Source organism: Nansenia antarctica (assembly GCF_963989245.1).
Source record: "Nansenia antarctica genome assembly, chromosome: 9".
NCBI classification, from domain to species: Eukaryota; Metazoa; Chordata; class Actinopteri; order Argentiniformes; family Microstomatidae; genus Nansenia; species Nansenia antarctica.
Genome location: NC_137679.1, coordinates 3617948 through 3642947, shown reverse-complemented (window position 1 = coordinate 3642947; position 25000 = coordinate 3617948). Strand labels below are relative to the sequence as shown.

The following is a 25000-nucleotide window of genomic DNA, read 5'->3' as shown; positions in this document are numbered from 1 at the left end:
ATTGACGTGCAGCGCCCCCTTCTGCTGGAGTTCGGGAAAGCCGTGCCTTCTCGCTCCACCTCGTTTCAATGGAGTTTGGGGGGGCGGGGGGGGGGAGGGGGTGTGTGATGTGTTGGAAAGGAAAATGGGCTGATCGTCGGAGCATGTTATGAGCTTTGTGTGTTGCTCTCGTCGTGACGTCGCTGTGTGCGTACAGGCCTGTCACTCAAAGTTCTCCCTGCGAGTGCGAAGGCGTTTTTTTGTCCGCTGCCGTTTTCATTTTAGTGTACACGTTTTTTTCTCCCCTGTGTTTTATGTTTTTCCCATCATGTGTGTAACATGTGTGTAAGCACCCCGCCTCTGGAACTCTCTCCCTCAAACCACTCAGAGACTCACCCTCACCCTCTTAACACTTTTAAATCCCACCTCAAAACCTACCTGTTCTCCCCCGCATACAACCTCCCCTAACCCTGCCACCCCCCCCCTCCCCCCCTGGACATGCATACAACCTCCCCTACCCCTAACCATCTCCCCTAACCCTGCCACCCCCTCCCCCCCTGGACATTGCTGTGTTAATTGTTCCCTGTGCCTGTTCGTTAACTTGTGTGTTCTATGTGCTCATGTTATCTGTTGCTTGTTGTTACTGTGTCTTCTGTTTTTCCCATATTGTCAGCGTCTTTGAGCCCCGGAAAAGCGCTATATAAATACAATGAATTATTATTATTAGGGGGTGGCTGTGGCGCAGGAGGTAGAGTCGCCTCATTAGAGTCTAATGATCACAAGGTTGGCAGATCGGCGGTTCGAGCCCCGGCTGGGCACATGTCGAAGTGTCCTTGGGCAAGACACTGAACCCCAAAATTGCTCCCAGTGAGCGGGCCGGCGCCTTGCATGGCAGCTTGCCGCCATTGGTGTGTGAATGTGTGTGTGAATGGGTGAATGAGAGGCCGTTGTAAAGCGCTTTGGAGCAGCAAAAAAGGTGCTATATAAGTGCAGTCCATTTACCATTTATGACCTAACGGATGTGCCTGTTTCCCTCCTCTGCAGAGGAGCAGTTCAAGGTGGAGACCAAGACCATAGCTGTGGACTTCGGCAATGCAGACATCTACCCTAAGATCGAGGCTGGGCTGGCCGGGCTAGAGATCGGAGTGCTGGGTAAGACATTTACATTTACATGTTTGGCATTTAGCAGACGCCTTATTCCAAAGCGGCTTACAATCGATACATTTGACTAAGCAAGTGAATCATCAATCCACCAGTCGTAGCAGGAAGAGTAATCTAGCTCAGGCCCGGGGCCATTGGCAGTCTCAGTGATGGAGACTGACAATGTTTAAAATATATATATATAGAGACACTGGAGAACAGAGAAACGGTACAAGGGGGGCAGTAGAAGTCATAGGGGACACAGTAAACGAACACAGTCGGTTGATCTTCATGGCCTAAGCGACTTAAGCCAAATACATTTTCATTGGCGACTTGTTACACCAAATACATTAGATTTAGAAAATCATCTATGCTCGGGGGCCAGGGGCCATTGGCAGTAGTACTGCTAGGAACTATACGGGGGGGGTCGAGGGTGTCTTCAGGGTATTTACCATGGAGTGGTCAATTCCTTCCTCGAGCGTTAGCGTCACAAACAGAGAACCGTGTGATGTGTGTGTTTATGTGCTGGTCACTGGCACCATACTGGTAATGTCCCGGTCGTCATGTGACTGACGGTGGCTTCCCTTGAAGTGTGTCGCTATCAGAGATGTGGACATTAAGTTAACTAAGTTATCATTGTAGTATACCACAAGTGTTCCTACAAAAGAAGAGATTTGGTGAGGCTGCATTCTCATTTTATGCACCCAGATTGTGGAATGCACTGCCAGTTTACATTAGGGATGCAACCTCAGCAAATATGTTCAAGTCAAGACTAAAAACCCATCTTTTAATATACTGTATAATATTGCTATGATTTATATAATGATTGGAGCACTTTGAGCTGCAACGTTTGCAGGAAAAGTGCTATACAAATAAAGGTTATTATTATTAGTAGTAGTATTATTATCATTGCTCTGTTATCATTTTAGATCTCATTGTCCTGTTTTTGCAGAAGCATAACTACATGCTTCCTCAGTTTAAGGTGTGGTTGTGTGTCTCCTTTTATGAATGTGAGGTTCTCTCACTCGCGGGTTTCTACTGCCACCTGCTGGCGAGTTACTGTAACTTCACATTCAACCCCAATGTGATTACGGGAACAACCGTCTAATTTTACCTTTCTTCTTCAGTGAATAATGTTGGAATCTCCTACGATTACCCAGAGTACTTCCTGCGTATTCCTGATCTGGATAACGTGAGTTATGAATTTAATTTCGTTCATGAATGAACTTTATTTATCTACCTAGGAGCTATCGTTGTTGGGTTTTAAATGGAACGCAACTTATTCCATGTACCATACAATCAAGAACAGAATGTGTTAATTCCACTTCATGCAATCAAGCCATGGACGTCTTGGTTTATCTCTTACCGAGTTTTGAGCTGATTTTGAGTTGATTTAAGTTCTCTAAAGCACAATGCTTTAACTGTGTCTTTAAAAAATGTCTAGCAAGACACCCACACAGTCTCAAAGCTTACATGTTCCTCCTTTTTTTTCTAATTTATTTCAGTTCATCACCAACATGATCAACGTCAACATTACTTCAGTGTGTCAGGTGAGGCTCTTCTCTTGCTCCTGGGAACAGATCTAGGCCTGTTCCCAACCCTGTACCCCTGTATCCACCCTGTATCCACCCCTGTATCCACCCCTGTACCACAGATATTCAGCATATAGATGATAGTGTGTTTCTGTCTCCGTTCATCCCCGAGGGGTAAAGTTTGAGAACTTGTGTATCAACATTGTTACACACTGGCCGAGAGGGCGGTGACTGGAGTCTTATCTCTTCCTTCTCCTCCTTCTTTTCCTCCTCCTTCATCCTCAACCCCTTCCTCCTCCTCCTCCTCAACTCCTTCTCCTCCTCCTCCTCCTGCTCCCTTCATCCTCAACCACTTCCTCCTCCTCCTCCTGCTCCCTTCATCCTCAACCCCTTCTCCTCCTCCTCCTCCCTCCTCCTCCTCCTCAACCCCTTCTCCTCCTCAACCCCTTCCTCCTCCTCCTCCTCAACCCCTTCCTCCTCCTCCTCCTCCTTCACCTCCTCCTCAACCCCTTCCTCCTCCTCCTTCATCCTCAACCCCTCCCTCCTCCTCCTCAACCCCTTCCTCCTCCTCCCTTCATCCTCAACCCCGTCCTCCTCCTCCTCCTCAACCCCTTCTCCTCCTCAACCCCTTCCTCCTCCTCCTCCTCCTCAACCCCTTCCTTCTCCTCCTCCTCCTCCTCCACCCCTTCCTTCTCCTCCTCCTCCTCCTCAACCCCTTCCTCCTCCTCCTCAACCCCTTCCTTCTCCTCCTCCTCCTTCTCCTCCTCCTCCTCCTCAACCCCTTCCTCCTCCTCCTTCTCCTCCTCCTCAACCCCTTCCTTCTCCTCCTTCATCCTCAACCCCTTCCTTCCCCTCCCCCTCCTCCTCCTCCTTCTCCTCCTCCTCCTCCTCCCCCTCCTCTGTTGGTTCTGTGGTACCTGCAGTTTCCCCAGTGGTTCCCAGAGCAACGGTGATCTACACCAACGCAGTCTGTGCTCACCACCCACGCACTACCTTTTCTTCTCTCTCTCTCTCTCTGTCTCTCTCCCTCTCTCTCTCTCCCTCTCTCTCTCTCTCTCTCTCTCTCTCTCTCTCTCCCTCTCCCTCCCTCTCTCTTTCCCTCTTTCTCTCTTTCTTGCCCCTCCACCCACGTAGCTGAAACGTACCAATATGGCAGTACAGATACAGTATCTCCAGTACTCAAGTTGTAAAAGAAAATCAGGGGGGATGGTGGATTTTATCATATGGGGACAATGTTGGCATCCCCACAGCGTCAGTGACTTCAGTGTCAGTGACTTGGTGGTAAAAAATGTCATTGCATATGTGCGTGCCCCCTCCCTGGCCCACAGTATTTTACTCAATATGCGCAAAACGAAATGTTGAAATGGCAGTAATACCACGTTCATTGATAAAATGACATAATGGATGGAAAGGGGGGATGGCAGTTTTAGAAGGGGGGTGATTTTGACTGTTTTTATTTCAGGGGGGTACGCCATCCCCCCTCTTCCCCCCTCAGCTCGAGTGCCGAGTATCTTCCATGAAGTCTGCTTGTCATTTTAAAAAGTCCTGTCACAAACATTCACCTGCCAGGACTTCTTTCTCTCCCAACCCACCTCCTTTTCCACCATATTCGCCCCCCCCCCCCCTCAAAATACATTTCTGAAATCATTGATGATGATCGCTTCTTTTCAAATGCGGGTGCAGTTCCATATATACGTCGTCGTTTTGAATCAGTGTGGTTGGCGGTTGACCGTTGACGGTTTGATGTTTGTTGATTTTTTTGTTTTGTTTTTTAGATGTGTCGTCTTGTGTTGCCCAGGATGGCCGATAGGTGAGTGAGACTATATCATATTTGACCCACCCCCCCCCCACCCCCATCCTCTGCTCTGTCTCTCTTCCGCTCTCAAAAGCCCCAAGACTATGATCTCTATCAGGTGAGCTGGGGTTATTCCATCAACGTCGCTAAAGGAAAATCCAGGCTTGTTTTTTTGCAGAATCTCGCGAGATTGATCAAAATACACTTGGATTTTTCTAGAAATCTCGCAAGACAAAATAAGCCTGGATTGTCCTTTAGCGACGTTGATGGAATACCACCCAGGTGAGCTGGTTTAGAGGTGGTGGTTTAGGCCTCGTACCTCGGATATGAGGATGTATAATAGATACAGGAGACACAGAAGTGTGTGAGGGATGCACTCCCATCCATCTCTGGCTCCCTCCCTCCCTCCCTCCCTCTCTCCCTCTCTTTGTTCACAGTTCTGACAGGCAAGCTTTTCAATTCACACAAAGTGCACTCCCCCTTCCGATTGGCTAGGGGAGATCCCATGTGACTCGTCCGAGCAAATCGGAGCGCGGGCACATTTAGTACCGTGTGAGGAGCCAGTTTCTCTCTCTCTCTTTCTCCCTTCCCTCTTTCTTTTTTTCTCTCTCTCTTTCTCCCTTCCCTCTTTCTTTTTCTCTCTCTCTCTCTCTCTCTTTTTCTCCCTTCTCTCTCTCTCTTTCTCTCTCTCTCTCTTTCTTTCTTCCTTCTCTCTCCCTCTCTCTCTCTTTCTTTCTCCCTCTCTTTCTCTCTTCCCTCTTTCTTTCTCTCTCTTTCTCTCTTTCTCCCTTCCCTCTCTTTCTCTCTCTCTTTCTCTCCCCCCCCCCTCCTCACTCCACTACATCACTGCAGCAACAGAGACGCTGAGAGAGCAAGTGGCTGCCATGGCAACGCACAGGGCGACTATGATTATGTTACGTGTGTGTGTGTGTGTGTGTGTGTGTGTGTGTGCCTTTTTGGTGCTCCACAGAAGAGGAAAGTTAAGTCTTCTTCGTCTGTTCTCACACTCCTCTTTGTGTGTGTCTTTTTCTTCTTCTGTGTTTCAGGAACAAGGGTATTGTCCTGAACATCTCCTCTGCCAGCGGGATGTACCCCGTCCCTCTGCTCACTGTCTACTCCTCCAGCAAGGTGAGTCCACCTCACCTGTTTAGGCAGGCTGCTAGTCAGCTATTCGGTTGTTAAGTCTGACGTCAAACGTGACGTTTAGCAATTTCCGGGTCCAAACCAGAAATTCCCCGCACCAGAGTACCAGTGAACTAAAGCACCAGAGTACCAGTGTACTAAAGCACCAGAGTACCAGTGTACTAAAGCACCAGAGTACCAGTGTACTAAAGCACCAGAGTACCAGTGTACTAAAGCACCAGAGTACCAGTGTATTACAGCGGTAGAATGACAGTTAAATCGTTTTTTAGACTGGGATCTATTCATACAACAAGGGACACAGCACTTTCCCGTTTTCCCCATATTGTCAGGGTCTTTGAGCCTCGGAAAAGCGCTATATAAATATAATGAATTATTAGTATTACTGAGGCATTTCGAAGACAGCGCCTCAGCCAACTTTGGACCCGGAAACACGTCACGACTTAACAACCGAATAGCCGTCTTATGTTGTGTTTATGTTGTGTTTATGTTGTCCCTTTGGGGTGTTCCTCTGTTTTAGTTTTTAATCTCTTTTTAAAGATGTTTGATTGCGCTTTTCTTTTTACCCATTTTATCTCTTATTTATGATGTAAAGCACCCTGTGCATCCGTGCTTAGAAGGGCGCTATGGAAATAACGTTTTACTTACTTACTTACCTCCTCCAGCCACTCTTCCAAAAAAATACATACACTGCAAAAAGTGTACAGCTCTCAAAAACGTGAAAAAAATGTTTAAAAGCAATAAAATGGGGGAATATTACTTAAAATAAGCTAGATGATCTGCCTGCAGAACAGGAACATTTCACTTGTCAAGATTTTCCTAAAACAAGTAAAATAGATTTTAAAACTAGTGCAGTCAGACAAAAAACAAGCATATATTACCTTGATTTAAGATATTTAATCTGACATAGATTTACCGTGTATTGTACTTATTTTGCACTTTTAACCTGTGCACTTAATTTTCTACTGCACCAATGTATGTCCCTATGGTCACATACTCTTTGTTTTATGTCCTATTGTATTCTGTTGTGAAGTTGTCCATCATTCTTGTTTTGTTTTTTAAAATCTATTGTACGGTTTTATGTCGAGGACTACGGATGCAAATGAGCTCACAGCTAAATCCAGCATATTTACTGTCACCATATTCTGTATAATAATAATAATAATAATAATAATAATACATTAGACTTGTATAGCGCTTTGAGACACTCAAAGACGCTTTACAAACTGAAAAGATCGAGTAGTACTAGTAATAATAAAAAGACACAAAATAAATAAATAAAAGAAAGTATAGGGGCCTAATTGAGGTAGTGCTGGGGACACATGGGAAGGGGAGGGGGGGAGAGGGTTAACTGGTGAAGGCGAGCTTGAAGAGGTGGGTTTTGAGGGCCTGTTTAAATGTTGGGGGGTGTTGGCCTGTCTGATGTGGTTGGGGAGGGTCGTTCCAGAGGGACGGGGCTGCAATAAGTGACTGTTCATTAATGTGCACTGTCCTGACTAAATAAAAAGATCTATAATGTGCACTGTCCTGACTAAATAAAAAGATCTATCTATCTATCTATCTATCTATCGATCGATCACTCTTCCAAAAATACGGTCCAGACCCTTTTTGTGGAGTTTTAAAGTGTTCCAGTTTGAAGTTTAACAGCCGGCTTTCCTTCTCTTCTCGTTCAGGCGTTCGTGGACTTCTTCTCCCGTGGTCTCCATGAAGAGTACAAGAGCAGAGGACTCATCATCCAGGTGAGACCAGACCTTCTTCCTGTCTCCTCTTGTGTGTGCCTGTGTCTGTCTGTCTGTGTCTGTCTGTCAGAGGACTCATCATCCAGGTGAGACGAGACCTTCTTCCTGTCTCCTCTACTACTACTATTATTGTTTGCAGTACATGTTTTCATCTCGGTCTATTACACACTTACAAAACAAAGGGTTCAAAAGCGATCCCTGAATCCTAGGTAGGATAGATTTGTCATAGGGTTACCTTGTGCTACTATATAAGTATATTGGGGGGGTAGTGGTGGTCTAGTGGATAGTGTGTTGGACTTCCGATCGGAAGGTTGTGAGTTCAAATCCCGCCTGAAGCCACACCACTACTAGTGTGCCCTTGAGTAAGGCACTTAGCCCTCAGTTACTCCAGGGGGAATGTCCCTGTAATTCGTAATTGTAAGTCGCTTTGGATAAAAGCGTCTGCTAAATGGCAAAATTATTAATTATAAAAATTATATTGAATGCTTGAAAAACTGTTGTGCAGTCGAGATGTACAGATAGAACAGACTGATATACAGATAGAACAGACTGATATACAGATAGAACAGACTGATATACAGAGAACAGACAGATATACAGATAGAACAGACAGATATACAGATAGAACAGACTTGGTTCTTGAGCTTGAGAAAGTGTCTTGTCAGGCTGGTCCTCCAGTGCAGAGTCATACACCCTCTGGAAGCTTGTTGGGCATACAGCATCTTTGTTTTACGCTGTTGAGTTAACGTGTGTGTGTCTGTGTCCGTCCGTCCGTCCGTCCTCCAGAGCGTGCTGCCTTTCTTCGTGGCCACCAAGATGACCCGCATCAGGACGCCCACCCTGGACAAGCCCACCCCCGAGCGCTACGTGGCCGCTGAGCTGATGACTGTGGGTCTGCAGAAACAGACCAACGGCTACTTCCCTCACGCTGTCATGGTAAGGACTGTTTCCCCTCTCTCTCTCTCTCTCTCTCTCTCTCTCTCTCTCTCTCTCGCTCTCTCTCTCTCTCTCTCTCTCTCTCTCTCTCTCTCTGGGGTTTATGTGAGCGGAGTTCCCCCCCCCCCCCTCAGGGCTGGTTGAGCACTATCCAGGGCCTCTCTACTCAGCTCTCTCTCTCTCTCTCTCTATGGTTCATCACTCCATCTAAACCTAACCCGTCCCTCTGTGTCCTCTCCTCAGGGCTGGCTGACAACGGTGCTGGTGCCCATGCCCTGGGTCCTCTACTTCGGGGCCCGGATGAACAAGGCCCAGCGCTCTGGGTACCTGAGGAGGAGGAAGCAGAGGGAGCAGAGGGAGCAGAACAACCAGAACAACGGAGGGCTGAAGAAAACAGAGTAGAGAACCCCCCCAGATACCGGACACTGACCCCCCCCCCCCCCGACACCGGACACTGACCCCCCCGGAGACACCGGTGACACGGATCGCCGACTACGCCACCTACCAAGCTCCGGACATCGGGTTGTGTCCATTTCGCTCTATCGATATCTTACTGACTCGATTAACTGTGTGACTGTGTGAGTGTGTGAGAGTGTGTGTGTGTGTGTGTACAGAGAGAGTGTGTGTGAGAGCGTGTGTGTGTGTGTGCGTGTGTGTGTGTGTGTGTGTGTGTGAGTGAGAGAGTGTGTGTGTGTGTGTGTGTGTGTGTGTGTACAGAGAGAGTGTGTGTGTGAGAGCGTGTGTGTGTGTGTGAGTGAGAGTGTGTACCTCAGTCATTTGCCTTATCCATGAACCATTGACACCAGTACTGTAACATGTAACATGGTCGGTCTTTGAATGAAATGGTTCCAGAAGCTTCTCCAACCAGAACGTGCAGCCTACGGAAGTGGCTGAGATAAACGAACACACCTTTCCCGGCCGCACAGGATCATTATTATTATTATTATTTTTCTATGTGACCAAAAAAGTGGTGAAAATATTTAAACTCGGGTGGTTTATGTTGGACACTGCTGTTGTAAGCAGAGGAAGATGGTGGCGGGTGTTTTTTTTATATTTATTTTATTTGTTATACAAGTACTGTACATAAAGACCACACACACACACACACACACACACATCTTCAGGAACTCACTAACCAGTGTAGTTTTACCCAGAATGCAACACGATGTCAGGAAGAGGCCGTCTCTCTCTCTCTCTCACATCAGCATTTTGTTAATCTTGACTAATTTGAGTCGAGTTATTGTCAGTCATAAGTGTTGGTCTTTTTCAGTTTTTGTATATTTAAAAAAAAAATGATGTGGTGGGATTTGTTGCACTGTTTTTGTAAGTTTTGCAAGTTGACATCCTGTACTGTTTTGCATATTATTCATTTATAATTCCCTGTTTGGTCTCAAACAACGTGCCCGTAGTTGACGTCGGTATTGCTCACGTTAAATGAGAGTGGACTAAAGTCTTTTACAGAGGCGTTGCTGAACTAAAACAAGATGTTAGCTCCATTAAGAAGTGGACCTAGCATTTGCCTACTGTTGCCTTACATATATATGTTGCTCATATATAACGCCAAAGAACTTTCTGTGCAACAATACGTGACGGCCTTTTTGGAGTTGTTGAGGTGACAGCTCCAACACGCACGACTGGTGTTGACTGGGTTTACTGGTCTCTGTCTATGTCGTAGATCTCTGGATGACTGTGTTTACTGGTCTCTGTCTATGCCATAGATCTCTATATGACTGTGTTTACTGGTCTCTGTCTATGCCATAGATCTCTGGATGACTGTGTTTACTGGTCTCTGTCTGTCGTAGATCTCTGTATGACTGTGTTTACTGGTCTCTGTCTGTGCCATAGATCTCTGGATGACTGTGTTTACTGGTCTCTGTCTATGTCGTAGATCTCTATATGACTGTGTTTACTGGTCTCTGTCTATGTCGTAGATCTCTGTATGACTGTGTTTACTGGTCTCTGTCTGTCGTAGATCTCTGTATGACTGTGTTTACTGGTCTCTGTCTATGTCGTAGATCTCTATATGACTGTGTTTACTGGTCTCTGTCTATGCCATGGATCTCTGTACGACTGTGTTTACTGGTCTCTGTCTGTGCCATAGATCTCTGTATGACTGTTTGCTGGTCTCTGCCTATGCCATAGAGCCATCTGTATGACTCTGACCAACGTCCATGAAGAAATCCACTCCTCAGTGCCCTTTGGTCCATGGTGCCTTATGAAGAGTTCTCAGGTGTGACTCTGGACTAGTTTTTATTATAATAATCAGATACTCAGAAAAAGTGTGGAAAGCAACGTGCTCTTCTTGCTCTCTTCGGCTTTACACCCTGTGTGACGATGATCTGAACATGCTACCTTTTTTGTTAATAAAGAAATAAAAGAAAGCTTTACAATCGATTGTGCTCTTTCTCTGTGTTTTGTCGCGACATTTCAGTGTCGCTCGAGTACAGCAAAATGAACCCCACTGGATGTTTATTCAAGAACTTGACTTTGACTTGACTCAAAAAATGCCGGTCGAGAGAGGACGCTGGCGTTGCTTGTTCGCCCGAAATCTAGGTGTCATTGCAGTATACAGAGTAGATTGTCCTACAAAGACACTTAGATTTAGATTTAGTAATCAAAGACCCCTATACTTTGTTTTATTTATCTTTTGTTTCTTTTTAATTTTACTACTCAATCTTTTCAGTTTGTAAAGCGTCTGAGTGTCTACAAAAGCGCTATATAAGTCTAATGTATTATTATTAGTAGTAGTATTATTATAAGGACAAAACAAGTCATGTCATTGTAAATGACATTGAACACTTATAAAATGTGCTATTTTGACAACAATACAGTATAATGAAGAAAAGGAGCTTATGTCTGTGTACACAGTCTATTTAAAATGTTAAAAAGGTTTCCTATTTCTGATGATTAATACATTATGCTTACATTCACATTAGTGCATTATAGTGGGATGGCTAAGGCCGCATTTTTGGTGATTTTAAAAACAACAAAACAGACAGATCAAAGTCATGTCCCACAAAAGTGAGGACATGATCTTCCCATTGCTGTCAGAACTGCAGAGTCACTACAATCTGGACAATCTAGACAAATTGATGGCAGCTACTAGATTGAAATCAAGTGTAATACTGAAACACAACTGTGTACATTTCAAACCTGCAAACTGCGACACTTTAAATGAATGTGCAATAACACTATGTGCAATATGACAACCCTAGGGTACATAAGGTTCAGAGAATAGGAAATGTTAGGATATGTATAGCATAGCATAGAGTACAGCGCAGTGTTTTATTTGTATAGTATAGTATAGTGGATAGTGTACATAGCCGTTATTTATGTAAACCAGCTCCTTTCCCTTCTTGTTTTTAGTTTTTTTTCCCTAGCACCAGGGGAGCCCCCCCCCTCCCAAATTTCGTTGTATGGTACCTGTACTATATCAATGACAATAAAGACCATTCATTCATTAATTCATTCATTCATCTTCCATCGGAGACTGAAGACCTCCATCTCTTCAGGCTACACCTTAAGTGCTCGTATCGGTGCTCTGTATTGGCAAGTACCCGTAGTAGGGGCGGCTGTGTCTCAGGAGGTAGAGGAGCCTCCGTCTAATGATCGCAAGGTCGGCAGATCGGCGGTTCGAACCCTGGCTGGCCACATATCAATGTGTCCTTGGGCAAGACACTGAACCCCAAATTGCTCCCAATGAGCGGCCCGGCGCCTTGCATGGTAGCTTGTCACCATTGGTGTGTGAATGTGTGTGTGAATGGGTGAATGAGAGGCCGTTGTAAAGTGCTTTGGAATAAGGCGCTATATAAGTGCAGTCTGTTTACCTAAGTTAAGTACAAGGTATCGGTGAAAGCCTAATTTCTGCTCTCTCACACACACACCATCTTACCCTGGGCACACCCACCCCTGGACATGCACCCCCCTTATGGGATTTGCCATTATGAAATGGAATTAGTGAAATGCACAGTTCTTGTCATATTTCTTAACACTAACATCACATGAGGAGTCATATTGCATATAATTTAATCAGTAGAGATACTATGGAAAGTAATATGTAAAAAAAAAAAAACTGGGGAAAAAATTACAGCACAGAACAGTGATTTAAAAAATAATAATGTTTAGGGAAAATGTCTGTCAGGGCATTCAAAATGAGTGTGATCTTAAGCCAGGGTTGTATACGTATCTGTGATGGCCATATTATAGCAAAACAAAACAAAACAACCCTTGCTCTGTGTCAAATATTTCGCACTTTTACCACAAAACACACAATTTATTCCAAATGTGCCCTTTAGTGGCGAATAGTTGAAAACCGGATCCATTGACTTTAGTCAAGGTTCCAGGGGGGACTTGTTTCTCGTTACACCAGCTGTCAAATGTTTGTTTTCGCTCGAGAAGGGAAAAGTGGAGTAGTGCCCAAGGAATCCCTCACATGACCACCTATTCCATCTGTGTGTGAGATAAGGGTCACCTCGGGAGATAAGGGTCACCTCGGGAGCAGGTAAGATGAACCTGGTTAAGGTGTGTGCATCTGTGGATGGATAACATGGTTGACAGAGGGAGAGTGAGTGGTATATTAGTAGAGTGGCGTAAATGAGCTTCAAATAGTTCCATATAGCTTCCTATAATGCCTTTAGTACACTCTGGACAGTTTGAATCAGTCAATAAAGCCTAACAATATATATATATATATGTATGTGTGTGTGATACGTGTGTACGACAAACAGTTATGTAGTTATAAAGTTATTCACTTACTTGGTTAGTTGCTCCAATGAATGAACTACATGTACGCTTGTTCATCACGATCGTGATGGACGCTTAATCATCACCAAAATATTAAGTTGCATTAATCAGCTGCATACAATCTAGGCGTACTGCATTATATATCTACCCTTTTCTAACGTCATGTATGATGTTTGCAGTTTGCACACTTGTGAGTTGTGACAGAACTGCGTGTTGCAGAGCAGAATGGGGGAACGTAAACAGAGGTGCACGGGGGGGTCAGGGGTGTTGTTGTTCGAGATGATTGGTTGTTAGATTTCTCCCACTTTGACTGTACTACCACACATTCGCCTCTGGGCGGCGGTATAATCACGCGAAATAATTTGAGACTGCTTTGTTTCAGCCTCACACAGAACCTCAGCTTGTGGTCCTCCTCTACCAGATGTGATGTCAGATAAACGTCAGCGGGCCAGGGTGCAGGGCTCCTGGGCCAAACCTCTGCCGAAGCAACAACCACGTCCTCCACGACCCACAGGTCAGCGTGCCTCTATGGACCTATCACTAAACCACGCCCCCAAAATAGAAATTGTCCAATCATATCACAGCAAAAGTCAAGACAGGCAGAAAACTCGGGACAAACAACAACTCGCTAATATCTGATGGTGAAAATCTTCTTGACGAAATATTCTTGTCATCTTAAAAAAAGAAAGAAAAAACATGTCTATTACTTGCTGTGGTAAATCAGAAATCAGAAATTTGCCAACTCCCGCCATTGTAAGTCATTGAATGTCACTCAGTCACTGTCAGTGAAGCGTTGTTTGTTTGTCCGAGTTTTCAAAGGGGGTAGGTCCATTCTCTACCGATAAGAGATGATGACCAAATCAAGTCAGGCAGAGCTATAAAACTGCCATTTTTAGAACATGTCCTCCTGAGAGTGTTTTTAAAGTAGCTAGTCACATCACCCGGTTGTGTTGTATCTCGTTTGGTAGTAGGAACAGTTCCCGGCAGTGTTGAAAGTGCCATTCCACCACCAGGGAGCTTTCGGTTCGAGGAACCAGCCAAGGTAATCATGATAAAATGAGATGAAACACTGTTATCCAAGAGAGAACATCCCCCCCCCCCCCTACAATGCCATTGCCCTGGTCATCAGCCTCTGTTCTTGCTTACAGTTGACACATAAAGCTTGTGTTCCATGGACTTATTTAGGGTAGATAATAGCATGATATGGTTAATCTTTTGTGGGGCGGCTGTGGCACAGGAGGCAGAGCCGCCGTCTAATGATCGCAAGGTTGGCAGATCGGTGGTTCGAGTCCCGGCTGGCCACATGTCAAAGTGTCCTTGGGCAAGACACTGAACCCCAAATTGCTCCCAGTGAGCGGGCCGGCGCCTTGCATGGTAGCTTGCCGCCATTGGTGTGTGTGAATGTGTGTGTGAATGGGTGAATGAGAGGCCGTTGTAAAGAGCTTTAGATAAAGGGCTATATAAGTGCAGTACATTTACCATTTAGTCCATTTAGCGTTTTAAGGTCCAAACTATGTTCTAACTCCCCTTTTCTCTCCCTCTGTCTCCCTCTCCACGGCACACAGCCAATCAGAGACATCCCTACGGAGAAGGTGATCGAGTGAGTAACAACCCGCCCCCTCTCACTAACAACTAGAACAAGCCCAAAACTATGAAGATTGTCGATTAAAGTCACACTTTATTTTTCTAACCTTATTTATCAGTCATTTATGACAAGTGGAAGTATAATCAGTTTGACACTTGGCATCCTTTCTTTTGGTCAGTGAAGCTGGCGACCATGAGATCAGCCACGGCCCGTCTGGTGTGTCCAGGTGAGTTAGAATCTTCCGGTAGGTAGGAGGGGCTGCATCCAAATCGTCTTAAACGGGTTAAACCAACCCTCTTCCTTTACGCTTTAAACCCTCCAGACTGCGGCTGCTCCCAGGGTTCCTGGCTCCCGAGGAGGCTGACTGGACCTTCAGTAAGCTGCTGGCCGAGCTGCCCTGGTCCCAGAAGACCAACTACAGACAGGGTAGGTAGACCAACTACAGACAGGGTAGGTAGAAGACCAACTACAGACAGGGTAGGTAGACCAACTACAGACAGGGTGGGTAGAGGACCAACTACAGACAGGGTGGGTAGACCAACTACAGACAGGGTAGGTAGACCAACTACAGACAGGGTAGGTAGTAGACCAACTACAGACAGGGTAGGTAGAGGACCAACTACAGACAGGGTAGGTAGACCAACTACAGACAGGGTGGGTAATAATAATAATAATAATAATGATAATAATAATAATAATATCTTAGATTTATATAGCGCCTTTCTCAAACCCAAGGACGCTTAACAGATGTCATAGACAGACAGAACAGAAAAACAAAGCAAAGAAACAAAGACAACGAGAGTGACAAAACTAGACTAGGGGCCAAAGGCCTTAGAGAACAGGTGGGTTTTGAGGGCTGATTTGAAGGTGTCCAGGGTAGGGGGGGCATTGCGGATCGCTGTGGGGAGAGAGTTCCAGAGGGTGGGAGCTGCCACACTGAAAGCTCTGCCCCTGAAGGTCCGTAGGTTGGTGCGGGCGGGGGTGGGGAGTAGGCCCATGCCTAGGGACCGCAGGTTCCGGGAAGGGGTGTGACCGACCGACCGAGTCCATGTTCTCTCTCTGTCCACTCTGGCAAAGTGACAGTACATCCAGACCCAGACCAACAGGACAGCTTCTACCCTGCAGACGATGAGACTGTGCTCCACTGACCCCCCACCCCCACCGCAGGATCTACCTCCCCCCACCCCCCCCAAGTATTTCATTGCACCGTCTAATGGCTGTAGTGTGTTATGACAACAAATAAACTCTGATTTGATTTGAGACAGGGAAAGGCGGTGCAAGCCTGTGACTAGACATCAGATTAGATTCAACCTTGTTGCCATTGCACAGTAGTACAACCAAATGTTTGTTTGGTCAGGGTCAGCCATAGACAGCGCCCCCCCTGGAGCAATTAGGGGGTTAAGTGCCTTGCTCAAGGGCACGACAGCAGCGCTAGGCACCTTTTAGATATTACGCCAGCCCAACCCTCCAGTCATCAGCTCACAGACGGGGATCGAACCACCAGGTAGCGACCTTCCGACCGCTAGCCTCTAGCCAGCCTCTAGCTAGCCTCTAGCCAGCCTCTAGCCAGCCTCTAGCCAGCCTCTAGCCAGCCTCTAGCCAGCCTCTAGCCAGCCTCTAGCCAGCCTCTCTAACCTCGAGGCCACCTCCGCCCCAGAGAGATGGAGGAGGGGTCGTGAAGGAGGGGAGGACAAGGAAAGGCTGTATTGGAACAGAGCCCAGAAGAAAGTTGCGTCAGATATCTCTCTCTCTCTCTCTCTCTCTCTCCCCCCCCCCTCTCTCTCTCTCCCCCCCCCCTCTCTCTCTCTCCCCCCTCTCTCTCTCTCTCTCTCTCTCTCCCCCCCTCTCTCTCCCTCTCTCTCTCTCTCCCCCCCCCCTCTCTCTCTCTCTCTCTCTCTCTGCCCCCCTCTCTCTCTCTCTCCCTCTCCCCCCCTCTCTTCCCCCCCCCCTCTCTCTCTCTCAGCTGGCTCCCATCCATACAGTACACGTGTCATTGTTCTTGAGTAAGACCCCAGTGACAGACAAACAAACAACTCAAAGGCACATGACTTACGACTTAAGGTCCAAACAAATATCTGTTATCTGGAAGAACACGGTCTCACTCCTCAACAAAGCAGTCCATTAGACATCTAGGTTAAAGAGGACATGGGGTTGCAGTGTTATTCCACCACCACCCCCCCCCACCCCCACGCTCCCTCCCTCCTCTATAGCTGTTCGACATGTTGACTCTTTCTCCAACTCAAGCGAAGGCTCTAAATAGGTTTCTTGACTGAGCACAGTTTGTTTATCCTTCGGTGATATCATCTTTTCACGGGTAGTCTACGGCTTCTTTCTAGTTTCTGTAATAAATGAAGTCACATATTAAATATTAGCTTTGGGGCCGTGAGTATGAGCTATAGTCACCAGGGTTACGAGTGTGATGGAGGGTTTTTGATTCAGACTGTTTATTTTGTATGAAATGCCAAAATGGTTGCTCTTGGTGTTTAGTGTATAGTGTTTTTAGAGTTTCCATAGAAATAGGAGATGGATGGAAGGGTTTTGAATGAATCATCTTAGGTAAAACTAAAGACTCCTCGTTATTTGGATTAAGGTAGTGCCAGTAACTTTGAGCAATGACGAAAGCGACTTACGACAAATACGTTTGATGAAGTAAGTGAATCGTCTAATCCATCAGTCGTCATAAGGGAAAGTCGTCTGTTCCAGGATCAGGGGGCCGTCGGCGGTCAAAAGGAAGAGAAGAAGAAGAAGGAAGAGTTACTTCAATATAGTCATATGAAAATGATCTGTTTTTATGTTGTTTTTGTGATTCCAGCTAGCTAGTGATCAGATAGAGACAGGATCCTCCTCACACACAGGTGAAACTGCCGTGACCCAGTTAAAGTACAAATGCAGGGGTTGTTTTGACCCGGCTCGTTCAGCCAGTTCTATTGAAGTTACTCTATTGTAACTCGTGCGTGTGTGTGTTGTGTTGCGTGTGTATATATGTGCGTACTGTACATACATGCTTGAGTGTTTGTCTCTCAGAGAGAGAGAGAGAGAGAGAATAATACTTTTTATTTGCATAGCACTTTTCCTGCAAACATTGCAGCTCAAAGTGCTCCAATCCTTATATAATCATAATTTTAATTATTTAGTCATTTAAAGGCAATATTAAAAAGATGGGTTTTACATATGTGCTGAGGTTGCATCCCTAATGTAAACTGGCAGTGCATTCCACAATCTGGGTGCATGAAATGAGAATGCAGCCTCACCAAATCTCTTCTTTTGTATATGTGGTACACAGAGAAAACCAGCGTCAGAAGACCTGAGAGCTCTATTGGGCTGATATGCTAGAAAAAGGTATTTCGGATATTCTGGTGCTGTGCCAGTGAGAGCTTTATAAACAAGCAGAAGGATCTTGAAATCTATTCTGAACTTAACAGGAAGCCAGTGTAGAGTCTGATTGATTGATTGATTGATTGTGAATAGGAATGACTGGCCATATTCATGTTGTGTTACTGTGTTGTGTATTGTGTGTTGTGTGTTGCAGGTGAGGCCTATCAGGAGCCCAGGCTGACCTGCTGGTACGGAGAGCTGCCGTACACCTACTCTCGCTCCACCATGGAGGCCAACACACAGGTAGGACACACCTCCAGACGTTCTTTCCTAGATGCCCCCTCTCCCCTCTACTCTTTGCAATGACAAATTGTGAATCCCTTTTTTTTCTCTACCACTTTCCTGTCCTCTTTCCCTCCTGTCCTCCTTCCTCTCCTTCCTCTCCTTCCCTCCCTACCTCTTCTCCTTCCTCTCCCTCCTCCCTACCTCCCCCTCTCCTTCCCTACCTCCTCTCCATCCCCCCTCTCCCCCCCTCAGTGGCCTGCGGAGCTGCTCTCCCTGCGGGCGGTGGTGGAGCAGGCCTGCGGGCGCCGCTTCAACTCCCTGCTGTGTAACCTGTACCGGGACGGGCGGGACAGCATCGCCTGGCACAGCGACAGCGAGGCAGCCCTGGGCCCCACGCCCACCATCGCCTCTCTCAGCCTGGGGGACACCAGGGCCTTTAGCCTCCGCAAGCAGCCAGGGGAGGTAGGGAGGGACAGGGGGGAGGGAGGGAGGGAGGGGAGAGGGATGGGAGGGAGGTAGGGAGGGACAGGGGGGAAGGGACAGGGGGAAGGGAGGGAGAGGAGGTAGGGAGTGAGGGTGAGGAGGGAGGGACAGGGGAAAGGAAGGAAGGAAGGGAGGGAGGGGAGGGAGGGAAAGGGGGGGGAGGTGGGGGGAGGGAGGGAGGGCAATGTGCCAATGTTAAAACTATACTGTACCTCTTGCTTTTTTTTCCCCTCACACTGTGTGTGTGTGCCTGTGCGTGCGTGCGTGCGTGCGTGCGTGTCTGTGTCTGTGTCTGTGTCTGTGTCTGTGTCTGTGTCTGTGTGTGTGTGTGTGTGTGTGTGTGTGTGTGTGTGTGTGTGTGTGTGTGTGTGTGTGTGTAGGAGGACAGTGGAGACTACACCTACGTGGAGAGGGTTCGCGTCCCTCTGGCCCACGGGACCCTGCTGCTGATGGAAGGAGCCACGCAGGATGACTGGCAGGTAGGCTAAACCAATCAAACAGGGGCGCTTAGGTGACGTAGCGGGTTATGTGTCGTCCATCCCTCCTGTCAAATCTCTACTGTCTCTATCACAGTAAAAGGTAAAACACACAGGTAGGACACACCCCCACCTGAGTGGGACTGCCCCACTCAGAAAAACAACAACAATCAAACACAAGATGACTGGCAGGTAGGATGACTGGCAGGTGGGTTCAACCAATCAAACACAAGATGACTGGCAGGTAGGATGACTGGCAGGTGGGCTCAACCAATCAGACACAGGATGACTGGCAGGTGGGTTAAACCAATCAAACACAAGATGACTGGCAGGTGGGATGACTGGCAGGTGGGTTAAACCAATCAAACACAGGGACTCTCCCCACAACAATACCATATATTGCTGTATAATATAATATACACAATGACACCTCATTAGCTGTGCGTGCGTGCGTTTCCAGGAAACCAGTTTCCCTGGTTTCCTGACCCTTGACCCTGAACACGGTATATTTAAAGACACAAAAAGAGACAGAAAAGGATAAGAAGGTCAGCAGCATTTTATGGTGGCGTCCTGTGAGAGAGAACTCCCTCCATGAGTCCCTGAAGGGTGAGAACATTTTGGGGGTGGGAGGGGGGGAGGGAGGGGGGGAGGGAGGGACAGGCGGGAGGCATGGGAGGTAGGGAGGGAGGGGGGGGAGGTAGGGAGGGGGGGGGGGGGGTAGGGAGGCAGGGGGGCAGGGCGGGTTGTCTCTTGGCTATAATCGTAAGCCATGTCTGTGGAATGGAGACGTATTCCTTGATTATATGACCGATGATGATATCTCCTACGTGCGTCAGTGCTGTGGGGCCGACATGTTCGATCACTGGGTACATTTCGATTGATAAACGATGTACACCACCACCGGTCAAACGTTTGGACACACTCATGGGGGGAAAGTGTGTCCACTGTCCAAACATTTGACTGGTGGTGCTTGTATGGCTCATATATAACGTGTGTTTCTGTCTCTCGACCTCCAGCACCAGGTAGCCAAAGAGTACCACGACCGCGGGCCTCGGGTCAACCTGACCTTCCGCACCGTCTACCCAGAGCCAGCGGGGCAGAGAGCAGGGACGAGGCAGCGACCCCAGCAGTAGACGGACCCGGAATCGGGGGCCTGTTCGGGAACACTTGAAGATTGTTCAGGAGGTCAGGAGGTTGCGACACTATGGAACATTCTGACGCACTGGACTGGTGGATTAGGTCAAAGTTGGTCACAGTTGGTCAAAGTTGACCCAATACAAAGATCAGGAAAAACTCCCTCCCCTCACACACACTGAACACATCCCAGCTCTAAAGACACTTTGTGGAGGAGGAGGAGGAGGGTGGTTAGGAACAGGGCTCCCGCGCTGGTCTTAAAAAGCCTTAAAGTCCAAAATCCAGCAGATTTATAAGGCCTAAAAAAGGTCTTAAAGGCAGCCTTGTCCCAAAATTGGGTCTAAAAAACGAGGTCCTAGGTCTTAAAACGAGATTAGCTTGTCCTGCAATTTTTTAGTAATTATGGGACTTGTTTATTTTATATTAATTATCCTTCAGACTATTTTGTCTGTATAGCAGTGAAATAAATCCCTAATTTCATCACCTTGAGGATGACAAAAAGCTATCATATGGTATCGCGAATAGGTCTAAAATTATATTCAAAGAGGTCTAAAAAGGACTTAAATTTGACTTGTTGAAACTTGTAGGAACCCTGTTAGGGAGAATGAGTGTGGAAATTAGGAGAAAAGGGGGGAAGGAGAAAAGGAGAATCGGTCCAGTGTTGAAACCAGCAGGTTGAAGCTGTTCATGGCCCCACGGAAAAAAAATATTATAGAGTTTGATTTCTCCCCTGCACATGATGTTTTATGTTCGGAACCAGTTCGTCAAGGTTTTTCCTGGTAAAAAGGGGCTATTACGACGTGTTTACGCAAGCAAAGTCTGGAGGGAGGAGATTGTGATTTATTTTTAAATGATTACAGTTTGTGACTTTGTGTGCCAACATTTGAAAGTGTCTAATCGAGGTTGGGATAATTATTTATCCTTGGTTGTTCTTTATTTAGGGGAGGACTTTTCAGGGCTTTTTGGGGCTTAAACGTTGTATTTAGTTTCGTTAACAATTCTGTTGATCCATCCCACATTATTTTGTTTTTTGGGTTAATATTTTTTATTGAATTTCACATAAAGACACAATGTACACAACAGGACATCAGACCAACTAGCGTCCGTGGGGAAGGTTATTGTCCCAGATAAGAGTAGAAAACTAGTGTTGCACTTCCCTATATGCAGTACATCGTCCATAAACAATACCATCCCACATTTTAAAGACTGTTGTTGGCAGGGGTCTTATCCCTGCTATAAAATGTAAAAGTACTAAAATTTCTAATTTGACCAAATACAACCCCGCTGGGAGATCATCATCATCATAATTATTTCCTAACACTGGTGATGTCATCATTGGTGTTTCTTGTTTTGAATGTGTGTGTGAAATAAACAAAACCGAATGTTGTGATTCGGAGAATTGTGTTTAGTACACTCAGAGTGGAGTCAACATCTTTGTTGTTGTTGTTGTTGTTGTTGTTGGTGAAAACATAACCAAGAGCAAGATTTCTTTTTTGATTAGATTTATTGTCCTCAGAGGGAAATTCATTTTCACACCACTGTACAGTATACACATATACATACAACACCGTATAACACAGACAACAACAGACAGTACTACACATGACAGATAGACAAGTACACACACACAGCAGAGTCTGTTATTTAAGGCAACAATGGCTGCAGGGATCAGGATTTTTTGGGGGACAAAGCGAGCCCTTTTGCACCTTAGCGTGTCTGTACCTACGCCCGGATGGCAGTGGGGAGAGGTACAGATTGAGTGGGTGGGTGGGTGATGTCCTGTTCTATTGTGGTTGCGATGCGTGAGATGGCCCTGTTGTTTAGTGCTGTGAGGTTGGGTGTGGGGAGTCCAGTTATCCTGGCAGCAGTGTTGGTGATGCGTGTGAGTTTGGCCCGGGTGATGACTGTGAGCATGTTGAAGAAGCAGGAGGAACAGTACATGAGGATGGGCTGGATGATGCTCTGGTACAGTAGGAGGAGAAGAGGGGGGGGAAACATAAAGTCCTTTACGTTTGCGGATGACAGATAATCTTTGTTGGCTCCTTTGAAAGATATCGGTGGTGTGTTGGTTGAAACTAAGTTTATTGTCCTGTGTAATTCCAAATGTCAATGGGTCAGGTGGGGCAATGTCCATGACTTGTCTTATGTTACTGAGGTGTTCATCGCTCGCTTTTACAATGAATCATTTCACCAACGTTTGCTCTCACAGTGACGTTACGGTACGGTACACCACACAGTGGTGTAGTCTACGTGATACGCAGGACTACGCCGTATACCCACTAGGAAAGGCCAAGGATTTCCATATACCCACTTAACAATGTGCCAGGATACGTAACAGCGTTTTGTGACAGAACTTTCACACTTTCATTCATAAAATGCACCCCGTCTGTGTTACGAAGCACTTGACTTTTGGACCATTGGAACTGACTATAGCGTCATGTACCATCAATGGGGGGAGATGCGACATGAAATATGTCAAAATGCAGCACTATCATGCACAGATCAGCCTTATAACATGTAATGTTATATATAACGTTCGACAGGGAGCGCAGACTTATTTTTATGGCGTTCTGAAATGAACGATATGATGCTGGGAGGGAAAAATCACAGTATACCCACTAGAAAACACGACTACACCACTGGGTACACACCCTGAGATAGTATCTCACGTCAGTCTGGAGGCACACGGGGGGCCAATAACACACTCCCATCCCAGTCACACGCCGTAAAAGAAAAGCATGAGTCACATTAAAACCGGGGCAGCCATAAAGCCTTCCCTGCAGTTCGTGAGCTCAGAATTATAAGGTTCGATCTCCGTTTAGAGCAGTTCAGTGATATTGAGCGTCAAAGTTTTTACCTTCCATTATGTTTTGTGAGATGGAACCTTTGTATTTTATGAATTACTAACTAAAAAATGTCAACATTTAAAAAAAGATCACCACACAGGCATTAATAAACACCTAATGGATCAGATTATGTAAAAAAAACTCAATTTTGACAAAAATGGAGATAGAACCTTATACGGTAATTATAACGTCACGAGTTAGCCGATCTCATTAGCCAAGCCTGAGCAGAGCATTCTGTACTGTTATCGTGGCATAGCTTAGCTTATCGACCTCTAACCTCAAATCAAATCAGGTTATAGTAATGTCTCTCTTTACGGTTCTTACTTGTTATTGGCTTGTGAATGTACATGTACCCTCTATAAGAGGATTACTTCTCTAATCTATACTATGGATAATCTATACTCATTAAAGTTCAAAGTTGATGGGAGCTTAGGTGGCGTAGCGGACTAAGTGTTAACCGCAGGGTTCCCGGTTCGATTCCGGCCGCGGACATATCCTGCATGTCATCCCTCCTCTCTCTCTCTCTCACCCCCATCCTTCCTGTCTAATCTCTACTGTCTCTATCCTCCTCTCTCTCTCTCACCCATCCTTCCTGTCTAATCTCTACTGTCTCTATCACAATAAAAATAAAAATATGAGTGGGACTGCCCCAGTCAGAAGAAATAACTTTAAAAATATATAAATATATATACAGTACAGGCCAAAAGTTTGGACACACCTTCTCATTCAATGTGTTTCCTTTATTTTCATGACTATTTACATTGTAGATTCTCACTGAAGGCATCAAAACTATGAATGAACACATGTGGAATGATGTACTTAACAAAAAAGTGTGAAATAACTCTAAATATGTCTTAGATTTTAGATTCCTCAAAGTAGCCACCCTTTGCTTTTTTGTTGTTAATAAAATATATGTTTTGTTGTTGTTAATAAAATATATAATAACAATATTAAATATATATATATATATAATAACATATTATTATTAACATATATTATATTTAATATTATTATTATATATTTTATTAACAACAAAAAAGCAAAGGGTGGCTACTTTGAGGAATCTAAAATATAAGACATATTTAGAGTTATTTCACACTTTATTGTTAAATACATAATTCCTATGTGTTCATTCATAGTTTTGATGCCTTCAGTGAGAATCTACAATGTACCAAATAGTCATGAAAATAAAGGAAACGCATTGAATGAGAAGGTGTGTCCAAACTTTTGGCCTGTACTGTATATGTATGATGTATTCAGGCCTTACCTCCTGCATGTTGTTCCTGGTCTGTGGGAGAGATGTTTTAGGGCTTTTCTTCATTCTGGTGAGCATTCTTCAGGCATCCACTGTAGTCAGAAGTCCTTCTTGGCCCACCAAGCCTGTTTGTGATCGCTGAGCTTTTAATGGATCCAAACTGTTGATCTTGGCGAGCCTCAGGTTTGGCAGCCTCAGGATAGTTTAGTTCTTTTCAGACTGTTCAGCCTGATAATGACTCCAACACAAAGCCCAGAATCAATATTTAGACTTTGACGGCTCTTATGCCTGCAGAAATGATGTGATGGAACACACCTGACTTACCAGAAACACCCGTCAAGCCAATTGTAAGTAAGTAAGTATGTTTATTTATATAGCACATTTTACAACGACAAAACAACCGCCCAGAACAGAAAAACACTAGTAAAAGAGAAACAACAGATAGATATAGATATACTAGAACAAGGTGCAATACAAAATGCAGGTGCAGAAATAAAAGTACAGAAAGTGCAGTATGTTGTCGGGAGGCAGGCTCACCTCAGGTCAAAGGCCAGGGAGAAGAGGTACGTCTTAGCTAAGGTTTTAAAAGCCTCGATGCTCTGGGCAGATCTGCCGTG

At 45.7% G+C, this 25000-nt stretch overlaps 3 protein-coding genes across 3 annotated transcripts in view; 2 read left to right on the top strand and 1 right to left on the bottom strand.

Moving 5' to 3' along the window:
* hsd17b12a (hydroxysteroid (17-beta) dehydrogenase 12a) overlaps positions 1-8663 on the top strand; it is a gene marked incomplete at both ends in the record, with an annotated part of 24568 nt that extends 15905 nt beyond the window's left edge. The window contains 8 exons of the mRNA XM_080539161.1: positions 1024-1131; positions 2247-2311; positions 2625-2669; positions 4427-4461; positions 5493-5574; positions 7260-7325; positions 8112-8261; positions 8505-8663. Coding sequence (XP_080395287.1) covers positions 1024-1131; positions 2247-2311; positions 2625-2669; positions 4427-4461; positions 5493-5574; positions 7260-7325; positions 8112-8261; positions 8505-8663 — 710 coding nt within the window. The remainder of the gene's footprint in view (positions 1-1023; positions 1132-2246; positions 2312-2624; positions 2670-4426; positions 4462-5492; positions 5575-7259; positions 7326-8111; positions 8262-8504) is intronic.
* LOC308165161 (NACHT, LRR and PYD domains-containing protein 12-like) overlaps positions 1-25000 on the bottom strand; it is a 436373-nt gene that overhangs the window by 177999 nt on the left and 233374 nt on the right. The window lies entirely within an intron of this gene.
* On the top strand, positions 12641-21662 carry alkbh3 (alkB homolog 3, alpha-ketoglutarate dependent dioxygenase). The gene is made up of 10 exons (XM_080538995.1): positions 12641-12762; positions 13387-13518; positions 13973-14046; positions 14570-14604; positions 14768-14815; positions 14912-15015; positions 18119-18207; positions 18442-18651; positions 19053-19151; positions 20165-21662. Exons 2-10 carry the CDS (start codon positions 13431-13433, stop codon positions 20279-20281), a joined length of 864 nt encoding a protein of 287 aa, XP_080395121.1. The 5' UTR covers positions 12641-12762; positions 13387-13430; the 3' UTR covers positions 20282-21662.